At 41.5% G+C, this 19,742-nt stretch overlaps 1 protein-coding gene across 1 annotated transcript in view; it reads left to right on the top strand.

The window, feature by feature from the left end:
- The window catches only part of pigg (phosphatidylinositol glycan anchor biosynthesis class G (EMM blood group)), a 53,417-nt gene that overhangs the window by 485 nt on the left and 33,190 nt on the right, over nt 1-19,742 (top strand). The window contains exons 2-6 of the mRNA XM_069669917.1: nt 22-227; nt 5,827-6,036; nt 6,342-6,530; nt 8,802-8,940; nt 14,610-14,822. Of these exons, the coding sequence (XP_069526018.1) occupies nt 22-227; nt 5,827-6,036; nt 6,342-6,530; nt 8,802-8,940; nt 14,610-14,822 (957 nt within the window). The remainder of the gene's footprint in view (nt 1-21; nt 228-5,826; nt 6,037-6,341; nt 6,531-8,801; nt 8,941-14,609; nt 14,823-19,742) is intronic.

Raw genomic sequence — 19,742 nt, 5'->3', positions numbered from 1 at the left:
ACATATTTTCTCTAATTTCAGGGAGCTCTCCAAACTCCTCCCGCCTCCCCCAGCCTCTTTTTAAAAGGGTTGTTGTAGTGTTAGTTGATGCCCTGCGGGAGGACTTTGTATTTGGCCCCAATGGTCGCAAGTATATGCCCTACATCAGACACATGGTGGAAAGGGGCTCATCTCACAGCTTTGTGGCCAAGGCAAGACCTCCGACAGTCACCATGCCCAGGATCAAGGTAAGATGTCACCATGTCACCCAATTATCATGATGCAAATGAAAACTCATCCATAAAGTCTGTCCACTTTGAAATGAGTCTGTTTCTAATCCTTGAGTCTTTAATTCCTTAATTTGGCCAGTTACTCTATGTAGCAAATACTTTTGCTGAAGTAAGTCAACTGCCAAGGTCCAGATGAGTAATGTTTCACTAATATATCACCTTTTGAACTGTATTTAGTTTTAATTTTACCTTTTAAATCTTTAATACAAAACCAATTGATTTAATATTAGACTAAAGAGTCTGTAATTAATGTACTAAATTCTAAACGGTGGTTATAATACTAACTTTCAATAAATAACCCAAAGCTGAAATGCAATGGTCCAGGTCGTAATACACTCTTCCCTTCCCTGTGTTTGGCTGACAACCCCAAGCTCATCTCTTATATTTAGGTATATTTTGACAGTTTTAAAAGGAAACGTGATTTTCTAAACAGTTATGACACATGAGTTAAATGTTGGTGTCAGGTAAACTTTGATATTCATCCAGGCTCCAGTACAGCAGGTCCACCTAATGTAGTGTGTATTACTGTCGAACTGCATTGAGGTAAACAAAGTACAATTTCTGTAAATGGTTTGATGAATGTTTTCTTGATGACAATTACCTCATGTTTTGTGTAAGGTCTAAAGCTGGTTTTCATGAAATAGAGTAGGTCAGTGATGATGAGGAGGAGGGTCAACCGAATAAAGCTTAGGGTGATTGAGGACTTGCAGTAGGACAGATGCTCCACCATAATCCAAGGGTTTAAAGAAGGATGCAGTTACGATGGAGGAAAAGGGCCGTGAGGCAATACGGATCTGGAAGTGAACCTTCTCACAAGATTAATTGTTTTATTTGTTGAGTATTTAGAAGGAAATCGGGGGGAAAGAACTAGAAATATAATGTTTATGATTTAGAAGCTTTATTTGATTGAAAGGGTTTGTTTTGCAAAAGGCATGTTCAGTGCAGTGAACAAGAAGGAGAGGAGAAATATAAAATATTACTTCCTGAAACATGCAAAAGTGGTGAGGGTGTGTCCATCTGTTAGTCCTGCTGCAGGTGGGCCTCTTAATCAAATTTAAGGAGGCTGGGTACATCCAGTATATCTGCTACACAACTATACTGCTTTATATTTCCCTGATCTATTAAAAATGTCTCCATCCATAATATAGGACTGGATGATTGAAAATCATTATTATTATTTTTTAATATTGGCGGGAATATAAGCAACAGCCCACTGTAAAGAGATCCAATGATATCAACTGAATTCTTTGCACACTGCAACTGGTTGAATAACGAAAACAAGTCTAAGATCATACATCTGAGGCAAGACAAAACTGTTGTGTATTAAACATCCAGCTCAGTTAAAAGTTATTGAGAACTTGTGTCATTCCAAGAACTTAATCAACAGAAGTATTTAGGTTTTGTCATACACCAGTAGGTGGAAGTACAAGCCAACTTTAGTTGACTGCCCACTATCACTGCATTGCACCCAATTAACTGGTAAGACACAGCTACCTAACCTTAATCATAATCTCTCAGAAGCACAGCCATTAATTTACACACACATTAGACCTAATAGGCCCTTCTTTATAAAAACTGCAGGCGTCATGCATACAGAACAGCTGGTTTTGAAGTCTTAATTATGATAGATGATACTGTCTTGTTTCTTGTCTTTGTATTACTTTTTATCATAGGCAGGCCAGGCAGCAAACAATAGTTGCCCTGGAACCTCCACCCTGAGGTTTTTCTTACGATTACTTTCTTCTTATAATCATGACAGGAAGGAAGTTGGTTTCCTTCCCCAGTTCTGCATTCACGCGTGGCCAGTTTACCTGAACACATAGTCACAGCAGTGGTGGATGTCTTGTAATTGCTAAAATTGGACAATGGTTCAGTTAATAATAACAGCAGCAGTTAAGTACAAAAATGGCATTACTCGAAGAAATTGCAGTGTGAACTCTAAAAGCTGAACAAGCTAATGCTAAACTGCTGTTGAATATATCGAGTCAGGTAGTAAACGTCTGGTTTGTTGAAATGCTGAAAAGTGAAGTGCTGGTTTTAATATTTAGAAGCAGAGGGAAGAAAGCAGTTGAAGGAGCACGAGTAGTTGAGTAAACGGTGGGGGACGAACTGTATTGTTTGATTAATGACTAGGAGCTAAACAGCATTGGTGGCGTAACCCCGCAAACTTTTAAAGGAAGGTGGCCTTTTGGGTAATGTATGTGATGTTTTGTGGCAGGTTATTTTTCCATGGGTTTTTCAGTTACACGAGACAGCAGGAAGTTTCATGATGAGTTCAGGTTCAAGTATAGTAGTTGTGAAAAGGGCAAGATATGAGCCAGGGTAAAGCCAAGTGAATCAGCGTAAAGAAACTTGAAGTCTCCCCAACTACGGTTAAGAGGACTCAAGTATATGACATGTTGGAACATTTTAATCTTTCAATGCAGTCTCAGGCCCATGTGCTTTTGTGTGTGTGTTTGTCAAGCTAGACTTTTTAGCTCATCTCAATCAGACGGATTCTCAACCGCAATTAAAGGTTGCCAGGGCAATGGTAAGTGCTGTGTGAGGCCTGGGTCATGCTGCATTCACATGGATAAGGCAGGCACGTGGTAAACTGGATTTCATTTTAGTGGACAAGAGCAAGATGGAAAATTTAGATGACGCTTGTAGAGAATACTGCAGACTGTGACTGAAGATGACATTATAATCCAAAGTTCAGTTGTTTTAACTATTTGCCATCCTCTTTTTTTCCTGCCAGTGTTGCATAGCCTCCTCAGTCAGGGATAAAACACAGGTGATCTGGACAGCGAAAAGCTAATCATTGTGATGCAACAATACTAGGGTCTTTGAGTCAAATCGGATTTGGCCATTTAATATGAAGATTCGACTATTCGTTCATTATGTTTTTCATGTAGCATTGTTGGGGGATGCATCAAACTGTGATGCAGACTCAGCGCTGAGAGGGGAGAGCACGGACACAGAGAGAGTGAGGGAGGGAGCGGGTGATCGCGGAATGAAGTTATGACGCGATATAAAGCTTAGTTTGATCATGAAGCCCGATGCTCCTCTACAGCTCTGTGTGAAATACATGAACTACACAGCAGACTGGAGTCTCTGTTGACAGTGACAGACAGACAGAAAGATCCTCGTGATTAACACACAGATCCACGTTACTAAACATCTTTCTCCTCCCTGCGCTGCGTTTTTATATACTGTGATGAACTGATCGCAGGTCGCAGCTCCTGCTCGTTTCATTCACAGCATGTGGAGCATGTGAAGAATTTCAAGTCGACTGAGGGGTCACAGACAAATGATTCGACTCGTCGATTTCCAGGGGGCAGCCCTAAACAATACACCGTCTCTTTTTCAGACAAACATACAAAAGGGATACACCAAGAGCAGTTACTTCTTACTATACATGTCAGAAAGTAATGAATGACTTTTGGAGGGAATTTGACGCTAATTTATAGTTGGAAGTGAATATTAGAAAAAGCTGTGTTTAAAGCTACGTGCATTGCTGGCATACAAACATGATATTAAAGGAGCTCAGGATATTACTGAGGCTACTGAACTGCTGAAGCCAGACGTTACCTGGCTGATGCGCTTGTCTCAGTCAGTGTGTTACCAGCCAGGTTCGCTGTTGTTATAAAGTCCGGTGACCCAGTCTTGTGACCCATTTAAAGGTAAGATTAGGTCTGTATTAAAAGTGTGTGAATGTAGTGAAAGATCAAAGTGATTTAGATTAAAGAGGACTTTAAAAAAATACTGAGAAAAGCATAAAATGTTATACATATACATATAAAAGGTACTTTTTTGAGCAGATGCCCCTGTGATTTTTATTTCATAACAGCAAAGTGTTCTACCATTTTGGTCTGCCTGTTTTTCTGAACCACTGGTTTTAATGGTCGGACTATCTCTATTAATAGACCAGGGACCTGAGTGAGACAGAACAGGCAGAAGTAGAACCAGCCATCCCTTTCGTAAACAAGCATCTACACTGACAGCAAAGCAATCACAAAGAAGGAAGTGGTAAATAAATGAGCTAAGGAGTAAAGCTAAGGGGATAAGGATCAAAATTCCGGTTTCTTGTCATAGCAAGGCCCGTGAATCCATGACCATTTTGTAGTTTGTCATTGATAAAGTGACAGAGGAGACCTTTGCTCCCACATATCAACACTTGAATTGATAAAGCATTATTTCCCTCGGTGGTTTCCTTTTTGTGAAATCTTTAGTTTACTTCCATTTTTCATTTTTGCCTGTAGTTGCTGTATAACAGAAACTCAAACACTAACTGCTGCAAAGTTTTCTGCAAGCAAAAAGCACTAATATATGAACACTGATATGATCAAAGGCTGCACGGTGGTGCAGTGGTTCACAGCTAGAAGCCTCACAGCTAGAAGGTTCCTGGTTCGAACCCTGGTTCTGACAAAGTGGGCCTTTCTGTGTGGAGTTTACATGTTCTCCCTGTGCATGTGTGGGTTCTCTTCGGGTACTCCGGCTTCCTCACACAGTCCAAAGACATGCTCGTTAGGTTCATTGGTAACTCTAAAAATTGCATGTAGGTGTGAATATGAGCGTGAAAGGTTGACTGTCTCTGTGTGTCAGCCCTGTGATTGACGGGTGGTCCAATGACAGCTGGGGGCTCCAGCCCCCCGCGACCCTGAACAGGATAAGCGGTATAGATAAACGATGATATGATCAACAAAGTATCAGGATGTGAAAACAGGGTTATGAAAACTAAAAAGGGTAAAATAGTGTTTTAAGAAGTGATATAAAAGATGACTCTGAGTTTGCCAGCCCAGATCCCCCAGCAGGTTGTACAATAGGGCCCTTAGTGATCACTGGTTACATCTGATTTTGGCTCAGATTTTTAAATGTCTTTAGGGATCTTAGGCTGAGCTCCAGGCTCATTGTGGATTTAGATAACAGTGTTTCCTGTCTCCAACTTCAATCTCATGTCTCCTTCAGTGCATTAAGACAAGGCCTCCCTGCATTCCCCTCGACGATGCACCAGGCTCTCCCCTGACTTCCAAAATAGTCTGTTTTTCTTTTCAGTTAAATGGAGGCCAGCGTTGTTCTTTTTCAGACTCTGTGATGAAATGAGTAAAAAAAAACGTACCTTATAAATATCACCTACCTGATTAAGCTCTTAGTTTGTATTAGTTGCTGCAATATTAGTTTGTTATTTGTGGGAGTTAGTTAGATATGAGTGAAATTGACTGGTTAGTCTTTCAAGATTTTTAAATGTAAAAACTACACTACTCAAAAAAAGAAATAAATAAACATATAATTGTCATTAAAATAGTAAAATGTAAAGTCTTTAAAAACACGGTGCATGGTAATATTTGTTCAATGAAAGACATCCAGCGATCACAATCTATGAAGAAAACATCTTTTTCATAACATCTTTATGGAAGTTCAGGTGTGCTATTGTTTCTTTGTAGAATATTTCACTGACAAATTGTACTGCTGCACACATCTTAATTAGCTAGATGGAGAGGATGAAAGTAAGGTTTTGTAACAGCCTTTAAAGACAATAAATATTCAGAGGAAATGACAGAAACATCTATCTTCTTAGGCTCTTACCACTGGCAGTATCCCGGGCTTCATCGATGTTGTAATGAACCTAAATTCTCCTGCTCTGCTGGAAGACAACCTCATTTGGCAGGCCAAAGCAGCAGGGAAGAGGATCGTGTTCTATGGAGATGATACCTGGGTGCGCCTCTTCCCCAAACACTTCATGGAGTATGATGGCACAACCTCCTTCTTTGTATCTGATTACACTGAGGTAAGCCTGAGTCACACAGCCAGGGAGTGGCTGAAAGATTGGAGTGATGCATTTTCTGCTTATATCACTGAAGATTTAAAGTGGCAGCTGATGTGGTACAGCAATCTTAAAATTGATACATGAATATTTATGGAACAAGAGACAAAAAACTGTTGATCAGTAAGCTCCTGATGCCATAGCTACACATCACATCCATTTTTGTTTGCTTTAGGGCCATTTTTAAAAATATCAACCTTATGAGGTCTTCAGTTTAAATCCTGTGTATGAATTAATATCTATCTTTAATGTGTAATGTCTCATTGTAGGTCGACAACAATGTGACCCGTCACTTGGATGGCACCCTTAAAAGAGATGACTGGGACATTTTGATCCTTCACTACCTAGGCCTCGACCATATTGGTCATATCAGTGGACCACACAGTTCCCTCATCCAGCCCAAACTGCTGGAGATGGATGACATCCTGAAGAAGATTCACAGCGCCCTCATTTCAAAGGTAATTTCTTGTCCTACTCTCTGTTTATGTGTCATTTTGCAAATGCATGGTCTGATTTAGAGCTTCAGGATGGATTTTCTAAGCTTTGCATTGTGAAATTTGTTTTGAGTGGCGGTACTTTTAGAGCCACAGAGAGAGAGAGTTGCTAAATTGCAATGGCGAATCATGGAGCATACTGGGCCTCCACTGACGCGACTCTCTTTTGGATTTACGTTCATCATCTTTATTTTCAGCAGTCATTGTGTAATCTGTAAGCAACCCCAGAGAATTCATTAACTGTATTACTTCATACTTTTGAATTATTCTCTGATCAGAAGCTTGCAGGTCTTTTGTCTTTGTTTGTCTTTGTGCGTTTTGGGAATGGGAATCGGGTCACTTTCATTCATGTGTGTAGCAGGCATGTGGATTCATGTCAACAGGAGCCTTCAATCTCCCCTTCCCTTTCATGCTTTCTATCATTGAATCGCAGAGAGAACAGAAGTAGAGTTATAGAGTTAGAAGCTTGTTGTTACGACCGACTAGAGAACCCAAGCGCAGAGGCTGAAGGCAGAGAGTAGGGCCAGGATGTTTCTTTATTTTAGACACAGTTGAGTGTGAGCTGCAGGGGTCCAGTGCAGAGAGAGCCAGGGGATGGAGCAGGAGGATCATCAACGATCCTTGGTGGTGGTGGAGGAGGAGCAGGAGACAGGTTTGATTTGGGACACACGGAAGGTGGGATGTATACGAAGAGTAGTTTCAGTCAAGCTGCACAGGGATAATGATGTGTTCAATCTCAAAGGGACTGCATAGCGGGGAGACTGTTTTTTAGACTCTGTGAGTGGGAGATCCTTAGGCAGGAGCCATACCTTTTTGCTGGGTGAGTACTTGAGTGTCAGGGGTCGGCAGCAGTTGGCCTGACTCTGGGCTCTAGTGGCAGCCCGGTAAAGGGCAGCACGTGCACGCCTCCAGATCCAGTGGCAGCGGTGCATGTGAGCCTGGACAGAACTGCTCTCTCCTCTTCTGAGCAGGGAACAGGGAAGGCTGATAACTGAGAGAACAGAGGAAAGGAAACATACCTGAGGAGGAAGCGCTGGGCAGGGAGTTGTGTGCATATTCCATCCAGGGCAGCAGGAAGCTCCAGGTGGAAGGGTTGACAGAAGAGAGACATTGGACTGCAGCCTCAGTCTCCTGATTGCCTGCACTGTTTGGCCATTGGTCAGGGGGTATCCACAAAAGGGTTGGTACTGGTTCCCAAGACAGTACAGAAGGCCTTCAGTACTTCAGAGGAGAACTGAGGGCCCCTGTCCCAGACAACGTCCAAAGGGATGCCATGCAACCGGAAAACTTGGTCCACCGAAAGATCTGCAGTCGCCTTAGCTGAGGGGGGTTTAGACAGGCTGTGATAGGAGTGGAGGCTGTGACAGTTGTAAACTTTTCCTCTAGATACAGAGAAGAGTATTTCTTGAAAAAAAATTGCCGCATACTATCCCCAAAAGTTTATTCTGTCTTGTTGAATCCTGTCACTCAAGGCCCATGGTTCCATCTGTGAATTATGGGCAATGGCAGCTTCATAGATGGTCTCTGTAAGATCTTTGAATAAAAAGTGTTTAATGTGCTGCTGTCACATTAGTGAAAGCTGTGGGTGCTCTCTTCTATAGCAGCATTGTGACCATTGTGACACAGCCCATTGGGGTCCTGCAGAATACCTTAGAGGCTTCTACTTGCTCTGATCAGCACATGCTTTTAGCATGTTGGGCGTGTTCTCAATAGTTCAGCACGTCAGAATACACACACTACATAGCTGTTTGCTGCTGCATTATTCAGCACTGAAAGGAATGGTTCTTGCTGCAGCACAGTGAAGGCAAAAAGCAGGATAGCTTTAAAATGATTGCTCTCAAAAGGTGAGATTAGGAGCACACACATGTTCTACCTGCAGATTTGAGACCTGCAACATTCTCCATTATAACATAATTGGAAAGCGGGACCTACTGTCATGGCCTCAATCTTCTCTTCTGGATAATTCACATTTATAGTTCGGTCTGCTGCTTTTGCTGTTGGATGTGCAAAATGTCTTAGCCTGGGCTTTCAGAATGTCAGAATATTATTATATATATGTATATATATATATATATATGTATATATATATTGTATATATATATGTAAAAGTAGTGGATGTATTGTTTTCTATCTTTTGTGTGTAGTTTGAATTGTTCACAACTCAAAGCTTTGTGATTTGCTCTCCCAGATAAGCACTTAGGGGGAGTCCATTAACCTGATGCTTGCTTCTCTCAGGAAGAAGAGGGATCCTTGCCCTACCTGCTCGTGCTGTGTGGAGACCATGGCATGTCTGAGACAGGCAGCCACGGAGGCTCCTCAGAGCCAGAAGTCAATACGCCACTGGTGCTCATAAGTCCGGCCTTCAAAAGAAAAGGTAAACTGTCTAGAGTTGTTAAAAGAGGTAGAGGGCAACCAGTTTGTCATTAAATGGAAAAGATTCCCTTTGTTGGGCACCAGTGATCCCATATCAGCTACAACCTGTCAGCACACAGAGCCTTGGACAAGTATGTGACATGATTTTGGACAGTCTAGTCAAGGCATTGTCCTTCCTGCTGGAGAGAAAGTGTGTTTTCATCTCTGAATATGGTCAATGAGTCAAACTCAACTTAGATTATAATTTATATATATTAAATGTAATATTTACATATACATAAATAAGCTTATGACTTAAGTTAAGTATTTTTTTAATTTGAGCATATTGTACTGGATTAAGGTTCATCACTGGCTGAGGACCTGAGATTCAAAGTTTAATCTCAGTAGATAATTTAAAAAAACCCACTTACTGCAGATTGGCAGAACATTTAGTCGACATCGCAAAGTCCTTAGCTCATAGATCTGGGGTTTGTCCCTGTCTTAAGTATGCAACTTATCATCTTAGCGATTCAAAAACCCCTATGAAAAGGCAATGCCTTGTGGGCCCACCACCTGCAGGGATTGGCATAGGGGTCGGGTGCGTTGTAATCTGGGTGACAGGCAAAAGCAAGGGACTTCGTGCTGATCTACCAGGGTTTCTCGGGGCCTCCGCCAGGGTTGTCCCTTTTCACCGATTCTGTTTGTGATTTTCGTGGACAGCCGGAGGGAGGAGGGTTTCCAGTTTGGGGACCTCAGAATTTCATCTCTGCTCTTTGCAGATGATGTTGTCCTGTTGGCTTCATCAAACTGGGACCTCCAGCAAGCATTGGGACAGTTTGCGGCTGAGTGTGAAGCGGTTGGGATAAGAATCAGCAGCTCCCAGTCTGAGGCCATGGTTCTTCTGACAGAAAACAGTGGATTGCCCCGTCTGGTTGGGGAATGAGTCTCTGCCTCAAGCAGAGGAGTTTAAGTATCTCTGGGTCTTGTTCACAAGTGAGGGTAAAATGGATCGTGAGATTGACAGGTGGATCGGTGCAGCATCAGCAGTAATGCGGGCGTTGTACCGGACCAGTGTGGTGAAGAGGGAGCTGAGCCTGAAGGCAAAGATTTTGGATTTACCAGTCAATCTACGTTCCAACCCTCACCTATGGTCATGAGCTTTGTGTAGTGACCGAAAGAATGAGATCGCGGATACAAGCGGCCAAACTGAGTTTTTTCCTGTGGGTGTCTGGACTCAGCCTTAGAGAGAGGGTCATAAGCTCAGACATCCAGGGGGAGCTCTAAATAGAGCTGCTACTCCTTCACATCAACAGGAGCCAGTTGAGGTGGTTCAGGCATCTTATTAGGATGCCTCCTGGGCGTCTCCCTTTGGAGGTTTTTCCAGTTTTTGCATCCAACTGGGAGCAGACCCAGGACTCGCTGGAAGGATAATATATCCCGTCTGGCCTGGGAAAGCCTCAGAAACCCCCAGGAGGAGCTGGAAAATGTTGCTGGGGAGAGAGACCTTTTTCCTGATCAGGCATCTGACAAATAGTCTATTGTTATAATTGCTTTTTGTTTATTATTATACATTTGATCATTATTAATATCATCACACAGTGATGTGGAGATTGAATAAATAATCTTTAGAATAATTGCTAAATTAGTTGTTAGATTAATCTACTAAACGAAAATATAAGTGTTATATTAATTGATCAAAAAATGATCATTAGGTGCAGCCCTGAAATGGTAATAAGCATATGCTTAATCTGTGTTACGATTATGAGGGGGTCCTTGGAAAATGTTCTCCCCTGTAAGTGGTACTTGGCCTTGACTTTTGTTGTACTAACATCTGGGCACTGTAGCTTTTAGACAATATCACAAACTGGAGTTAAGTGTGTTTGTTTGGAACCATTTTTAGTCGCTCATTTCAATGCGACTAGATAATCCAACAACATTTTAAAGCCAAACTTAAAGCTGTTCTCTCATTATTTTGCATCACACTTCCTTAAAGTTCTTTAGATATAAAAGAGTGAAAAAAAAAAATACAATAGACAGATGACTTTTTTGAATTTTTACATAGAGCATGATATCCCCATATCAGTATTTCAGATACCTTCAAACTTGCAGCTTTACTTAAAAACATCTCCCTGCCTGTCACCAAATAAAGAGTCAAAATATGAGACTTAGATTTAGAAGATTTCATTGACTAAAAAGAACTGTACTCAATAGGGCCTGCAATTGATAACAGATCCCTTGACCCTTGACCCTCAGCCCTGCACTCCTTATGTGAACCATCTAGGACTATCATTTCATTATCGTTCTACTATTTAACAAGTGGCAATATTTCCTTGTATAAGTGGAAATAAAGTAACATAACCTGACAATCTTATTTTAACCACTGAAATACACACAACCGTCCAAATAGCTTGTTTTGAAAGCAGGTAACCATATTTTCAAATGTGATTGACAACTTAGCATGCTAAGTGATTGACTTAGCATGCTAAATATTTCATTGCAAAGCACAAATGAAGCGATTAAATGTGACTATAAATCACAGAATGTAAAATAAGAGGTTGTTTTTTACAGATTGTTTAGTTCCACCACTTTAAGACCATCTTTAAAAGTATGTATCTTCCCTTTAAAATGTTACGTGTAACTGCAGGTTTTATTCATGGTTGCATTTGCATTTAATACAGCCTTTTAATCGCTGAAAATCAGAGTTTAAGTGTTGTATAAACTTTGATTTAGATTTTCAAACACTGTTGAACACCAAGTTATAGGCCAAAGCGAATAAAAATAGTAGCCTTATCAGTGAAAATATCAAGTTACACTTTCAATGTGTTAAATTAGAAAAGGCCTGAATACAAACTCTGATATCTACACTGTCCTGGGGAAGCAGCAGGACTGTTAAAATAGAAATGCTGTCTGCTCTTTGACCACCACATGGAGCCAATTTTAGTTCTGGATCATCTGTGTTTTTTTTTTACATTGTGTCGTCACATTCTTGGTGATGATCAGTTTGGCATGAAGTCTTTATAGCATTTTCAGAAGACCACAGACCAAAAAGGTGAGGTCGATTGGGCCTTGACATTCAGCTGCCAGATGAGAGAAAACCTAAACTTCATGAATACATTTAAACAGACATTTTATTTTTACATAAATGTAAAGAACAATAAAATACAGACAATACAGACCAGACAAAAACCCAAAGTTTTCTGCATCCAGCCAAAGCAGGCGATGCTCGGGCTTAATGTCTTTTTGTCTGAAGGTCTAAATCTTTCTACCGAACAGTCGACAGCGCCAAGAGGTCAACCTGTTCTTCTTGGGGTTCTCACTGGCTGCTGCCTGCTGCTCCTGTAGATGCAGCTCCAGCTGGGTCAGCTCTCTCCCTTGCTCTGGCTCCTCTCTTCTGATGGGGATGTTTACGCTGTATGGAGTCCCATCTCCAGGCTTTGTGTCGGCTGCAAAGCTCACAGTTGGTTTGAGGTAGTTGACAATCTCTGTGGCTATAAGGCTGCAGGCCAACAAGGCGACCTGAGCATCCTTCATCAGGTCCTTTCTGCTCAGACGGGTGTTCGGCAGAGCCTCGCACAGCCGGGCTTTGATTGGCTTTCGCAGTTCCCGGCTCAGTTTGACTTCTTGTGTCGGGTCTTCAAGGAGTTTCAGGTGTTTCAGGAAGACTCGGTTTTTCTGATATTTGTTGGTCTCCTTCTTAAGCAATATGTAGATGTGCTCCACCATCTCTTCATCAAAGTCCTGGCTCTTCTGGCTCTGAGGTATGCAGAAGTTAGGAGCTTTAAAAAGCTTGACCAGGACTCTTCTGATTGTGGATTCTTGCACCAAAGCTCTGTCTGTGTGCACATTTTGTTTAGTGCGACACTCCTCAGCAATGAGCTGGTCAGGACAAAGCTGAGGTGGTTGGAGGCTTTCATCTTCACATTCAGGAAGTTCTGCCTCAGTGCAGGAGGCTTGTTCTTCGGCTTTGCTCTGACAGATAGGAGGTTCCTGCAGCATCAGGTTGCTATCAGCTACAGGTGTCATCTCCTCATCAGAATCGGCCACAGAGTCCTCTTTGTCCACCAACTCAACATCCTGGTTGGACAGAAGAGGCTCGTTCAGATGTTCTTTGTTCTCCATGATCTCCTTGTTCGATATCTTTGGGAAAGCCTTCTGGAAGATCCTAGTGCTTCCTATCCAGGATCCATGCTGCTCAAACAGCTCCTCCTTGATGTTTTCTGGGAGAAACTCTGAGAACAGCGGGCTTTCCTCATCATTGGACATCTGGGGTGGGGTCCACACACCTTCAGCCTTGTCCTTGTATACTTTAAGGATGGCCTTGATGATTTCTTGCGGGATGAAGGTCAAGAGTGCCAGGTCTCTGCTCACCAGCAGCTTCCTCACCTTGTATAACGTCCCAAAGTTTTCCATGACGCTGCACTGGAGAAGCACAGCAGCTTCCCAGGCAGCGTAGGAAGGACTAGGGAGGTCTTCATCCACAGAGACACCAGGGATTTTCCTCAGGGTCTCTAGAGTTGCTGCACTCAATTTAACACAGAGTGTCAGCAGTTGTTGCTGGTCCAGATGAGGTCCTTTGAAGCTCCTCAGTGGGTGTAGCTTCAGCAGCAGCTGGACGAGTAGATCCTCAACTAGGTCACTGCTGACAGCGACCACAGCAGGGAGAGGAAGGCTGGAAACACTTTCTTCCACAGAGGAAGTGAGCACCTTTGATGTGCAGGAATCCATTGTCTCAACAAAGTGATCTACAAACAGTGTAGTCCTTTGGAGAAGTTGATAACTAACTGATAACTCGTGAAGGTTTGCAAAAAAAAAAAGATGTGTTCTCTTGTAGTGAGAGGGTTTGTGTGAAGTTCCTCCTTCAGTCCTGAACTTATAAACTCTGAATTCTGACTTCAAAGTCACATTCTATGACTCTAAAGTCGCATTCTAATTCTACATCACATTCTGTTCTATCCTGGTCAGGTCAGAGCTGATAGTTTTTTTAAATGTAAACAATATGAATGACAATAATCTAATGTCTTCAGTTCAATTGGTTGTCCTAATGTAAAGAAAAGAGCCCTGACACTATAATCCAAAGCACAAAATTGGAACTGAACTTTTCTTTATTTATAAGCACCTTTATAATATTCTTGACAGACGCAGAATAAGAACACAAATTAGCTCACCCTGCTTGTTTTAAAAGACCTAAGATGTGACCTCTTTTGTTATAAATAAATATCAGCTTCCACTGATTTAATGATTTCACATCATTTTAAAAGCTTTTCCATTTTCTTTATACGACCCTGCAGGGTTTTAAGGTTAAGATCCACATATAAGGTGGAGCATTTTATTTTATAGCTACTTGAAGGAACTCATTCTGTGCCTATTTTGGCGGCCCCTTGGGACATCAACTACGTCTTATTCATGATTCACCACAAATTACAAACTCTTCACAATAGATTTGAGTATTTTTGAATTAAATCAGAGAAGAACGTAAAATGCAACAACAGTTAAGATGACTCGATTTTTTTAATTTATCAACACAAAAGACCACACAGTACTCGAAAAACTGTTGCAAGTGCAGGTTGGAAAGTAAAACACCAAAGAAATGTACTCAATGCAGTTAAATATTGTGCCATTATTCATGCCATGTATTGCCTATGGACTGAATTCATATTGTTTTGTTTGTGTGTTTTTGTGCTCTTGTGCTAGTTGGAATGGAGAAGCCAGGGGAGGTGGAGCAGGTCGACCTGACCTCAACCCTAGCTCTTGGACTCGGCCTTCCCATATCTCAAAACAACGTGGGTCGTGTCATCCCTGGTGTCTTGGAGGAAACCACACTCCGAGACCAGCTACGCTTCTTGCATCTCAATGGCCACCAGCTCAGCTGCCTGCTTAAAGACAGCATGCCAGACTATGACAAAGGTGGGTTCCAAATTCACTTCGTCTAACTTTAAACTCGTTAAAATTCCAGAGAGCAAGGACCTTGCATGACAGTCTCATCATTTTGCTGCATTGTTAGCAGCTGTTGACAGTATCAGTGGCAGTCTTCTGCACAAAGGATGGCGACTATTTTCCATAGTCAGAAAATTGGTTTAAGTAATACTTTAATTGCAAAAATGAAAACGAAGTCATTTTTGTGTAACCCTGCAAGCAATGTAGCTATCCTACAATTGGTCAGGTTTGTGAGTCCACCAAACACACAGCAGCATCGTTCCCATTGATCCATTTCAGCCATCTCCCACACTATGCAAGTTAAGGGGGTAGTCTTTTTTGCAATTGACAGTTCATGGTCCTGGTTTTATGGTCCACAGCTTTACTGTTGTGAATGTTGCCACGTAACTTGGCAAAAACATTAATATGCGCCTTTTGATAAATTGTTCATAGTTATGATACCCGTTTTACCCCTTAATGATACCCATCTGTGACATGGGTTTCTACCTGGAGAAAGAGCATCATAAATGCACCAAACCTGTCTCCACATATCTGGAAAAAGTGCTTTGAGCGATTTTCAGTTAAAACCAAGAATTACGACAGGATATTTAGCACCATTTCAGTCTGTTTTTTTGTTTTCACATCTGATTCCCCGTTAAATCACAGGAGAGCATATGATATCTATTAAGGTGGTATGTTAACTCCCTGGTATGCATGACAATCTTAATAATGTCCTGTAGTGTGTGATGCGCCATTGATATTGAATCTTGTAGTTAGTATATCTTTGATGTGAACACGTGAAGTTTTTCATTTTGTATCTGTAATGTTTTTCCTTTTGTGCTTGATGCAACCACATTTTTGAAAAGGTTACTTTAATAACACTTGTGTAGTCTGAGCCCAGCATCAGTTGTATTAAAAAAAAGAGCTAGATTTTTCCAGTTAAATTGTTTCTTAAATAACCAAATAACATTTCAGATGGAGAAGAAGATACTTTTTTCTGGTTATTAAACAAAATAATAAAAACTAAAATAATAGAATGCCACCGGGTTGGTGTCCGAGGAGGCAATTTAAAGCACACAGCCGAAACATTACATTGTACACGGCAAAGATTCATAGTGAGTGATACGTTTCACTGTCAACAGAAAGCAGGAAGATTTTTCTTCAGAAAACACTACTAACGAATGTACAGGACATGATCAGCAGAGAGATAAGATGCCTTGTTCACAGGGGTCGCCAAAATTGTCACAGAATTAAAGTTCCTCTCAGTAGCTTTAAATCCAGAAGGCCACTGGACTTAAAGACCCTTTAATGCATTGTATAAAGGTAATTAGCAGCATATCAGGCTACCACTGTTAAATGAATAGTTTGAGTTTTTTAAAGTGGGGTTGTATGAGGTACTTATCAATAGTACTACATACAGTAGATGATGTTCAGGAAGGCCCGTGTTTGGAAAAGACACCCAGGGTACCAACATGGAAGCAAACTGCTGTACACAGGGCCACGAGAAATGTGTACGCTAGCCACTTTAACAAGCACTGCATATAATGATAACTTAACTGCTATACTCTTTTCTAGGCTTTCGACTTCTCGGACACTAGATGTGTCACATTCACCCATTCCCACTCACATTCACACACTGATGGCAGAGGCCAATCTCCAATCAGGATCTATGGACATTTATACACTGAAGCCTATGTGACAGGGAGCAACTTAGGGTTCAGTCCAAGAGCACTTCGACATGTAGACTGTAGCAGTCAGGGATCGAACCCCCAACCTTTAGTTTGAGAGACCACCGACTCTACCACTGAGACACAGCCACCATATAGAAATAACATTTCACTTCAAGTGTACACTTTATTTTTTAATCTTTTACCGCTTCACTTTGATGTCAGACAGCGCTTTACTCTGGAACCGTACAGCGGCAGTGCACAGTATGAGATCAGCTTTTCAGGTCAGTGGTTTTTTACAAAAAAATAAAATAAAATACAATAGAATGGAGACAAAGTGGTGTTAATGGTGGAAACAAGAGGATACTTATATTGACCAGAGGACGCAGGATGAGCCAAAGGAGGCAGGGGTGAAAATATGGTTGTTTGATAAGCTGTTTCATTCATGTATTTATGTAGCAGCATCTTTCCTGATGGTGGAGTACTGCAGTGCTCTTTAGCAAGAGTCTGGTTTTACAGAATGTCTTTAGAAAAATTATTACTACAGAAGAGGAGTTGTCTCAGTGTTGCATGTGGAGTGCGTTCAATTAGCCGCAGCTGTCTGAGACCATTATCACTCAGCAGTGCACAGTGCAATCTGTATGGTGAGCAGGACACTCTTTGTTTGAGCAGGATGGAAATACACAAGCAAGCACCAACTGTGGTATCTTCAGAGATGGGATTTCAGTCTGCGCTGTTCACTGCACTGTCTGATTCAAACATACAGGATAACACATTGCAGGGCATGCTTAGGAATACAGAACTGTTGTAAGAATAAAAATAATGCAGAAGGAAAGGGTTGTCTGATGTCAAGGTGAAGCGTTGAAAATATTCAAAATGATAGCGCACACTTAAGATTTTTTTATGTTTGTATGTTCCGCTTGTGGCCCCGTATACAGCGGTACATAGCTTAGCTTCCCTGTTAGTACTGCTGCTGGCGTCTCCAAGCAGGGACCGTGAAGGTCGTCATCTGCTAAGGGATGGTTGTTAAGTTTAGCTTAGATTGTCTACTTTACACCTCTTTCAAACCAACAGTCTTGTCAGGATGTGAACTTTGCTGTCCTCAGGGGTTTTGTTTCCCCAATGTATAGGCTAATGCATTCCATGTTTCATTGTACTGCGCATACTACATTACTTTGCTTGTATCTGGGTGTTGTGTCCCTTGGGTGGTTAAGCTCCTGTCTTCGAGCATTGGTTGGTTTAAAATGTACTGGGATGTTTTGTGTGTTCAAAAATCTTCCTGAGTTTCTTCGATACTCCAGACAGGAAAGGAATGACAATGTTGTGATGTTTATTGTTCTCCTCTTCCCTGTTACTTCTGTGTTTTTAGAGGTCTTGATGAAGGCCCAGTTTGGGAAGCCGCAAGTCTAAAGTGACTCCCTGAGGTGTTTCTTTTTCTGTGACTCTTCACCGTTAGGCCCAGAAAGTGCCCAAGACTATTGGTGATGCTAGGTCAGCCTCTCATGTGAACGATTCTCATTTGACTACAATAACTATTAGCATACTAATGACTCGCAGAGGCTTATATTTCAAGCTCCATCCATCCGTCATTAATGAGTGAAGAAGCCTTTTGGATCAGAGGTGAAAAGCCTCTAAAGAACTTCAACAAAAGTCCAGTTGCTTTTTGGATCTAACTTTAAATGACCTTGACCTGGATGAACGGGAACCTTTCCAGACAACCTACTCTGATTTTTGCTGACCGTCGGGGTCAGCCCTACACATGGGTCTGTATGTTAATGACTGACTGACTGAATGAGTGATGGTACTTTCACAGCTGTAGAGAGAGACAGTTGCGACATCGCAATTGTGGATCATGGAGCATATTGGACCTCCACTGAGGCAACTCTCTGTCCATACGTCTCTGGATACTTTGTTCGACTGCTCCTCCGCTGCTCGTCCGCTGTCCTCACCTACATCCGCAGCGCGCACCTGCTCTCAAACACATTGTCATCGGCTTCATAAGAACAGTCCTTGTAACACATTGCCCACAAAAGTGCACATTGACCTAATACTTGGTTTTGACCTAGTCTTGTTTTGGGTTGTCTTTGGGCCCCATGCACATTTGAATGTTGCCCCCAAATGATGACACTAACTAAGAGCATTTGTCTTGTGGGTCATATGTTGAATTATAAAACAGAAATACATTCTGCTGTTGAAAAGAACACACAGGTGTGTTCAACTGAAAGCTTATTAGTGTGGTAAGAAGTAAATATTGCTTTTTTTAAACTCGATTTGATGAAATGGATATTATTGCAGCAGACCTAAAGCTTAATCCAAAAGGCAACTGGACTTGGTTGAAGTTTGTGAAGATGTTTTTACCTTTCATCCGAAAGGCTTCTTGAGTTCTAAACTGACTGGTGGACGGAGCTAGAAATATAAGCCCCTGTAGGTCATTAGTATGCGAATAAATGTGTAATCAGGGGTGAGTCGTTAGCCTGAGCTGTGAACCCAGTATCACTGAGAGTCGTTAGTACCTACTGGTGTTGATGGGTCGTTAAGCTCACATGATCCTGAGTGTGATCTCAGCTGTTTGGAAAGAGAATTCAACACTGCATTGTGATCCGTCCAATTGGGTAATCACAAAGCTGTAAAGCAGTAGAATGCCATAGTTGTCACTGCTGTAAATTTGCCCCGTAAGTACTTTAAGGATCCTGTTGGACACCTGTTGGGGTCTTATCTGGTGTGAAAGGAGTTAGTCAATACAGTTCTGCCTTCTGACTATAAATACATGTTAATTTCTGGTGGATCCGGTGGATCAAAAGTAATTTGATAGAAGGATTATGAAGCAAACTGAATATTTTCAGATGTTTTCCTGATGGTACAGTCCCTGTTAACTTTTTGCAATCACTTATCTTTGCTGTAAAGTAAGACTAACCTGCGAAACCTACCAGCGTTGTTATTGAAGTTCGTCTCTGGTAATTCAAGGTTTAAACAACCTTGTTCTTTATTTGATAAAAACCAAGACAAGATTGCAAAAGGACTATACATAAATAGTTGTAGCAGCACTATACCCTGTGGCTCGTGTAGATTTTGTTGTATTTTTTTTAACACAAATTAATTGTGTTTGTCAACTGTGTCCATCCTTTTGCTTATTAGTGGTGAAGTTTGTTTTGAGCTATTTTTTTCTGTGGAGGCTCTGTGTCCATCAAAGCATTTTCAAGTGGAATCACCCAGTCAGCAGGGACCTCTCTAGAGCGCCTTGGAG

Source organism: Semicossyphus pulcher, unplaced genomic scaffold (assembly GCF_022749685.1).
Source record: "Semicossyphus pulcher isolate SPU_LCO1_2020_fin unplaced genomic scaffold, fSemPul1.0.p SCAF_2, whole genome shotgun sequence".
Taxonomy (NCBI): Eukaryota; Metazoa; Chordata; class Actinopteri; order Labriformes; family Labridae; genus Semicossyphus; species Semicossyphus pulcher.
The sequence above is the reverse complement of the archived record's forward strand: the minus strand, read 5'-3'. Positions and strand labels throughout refer to the sequence as shown.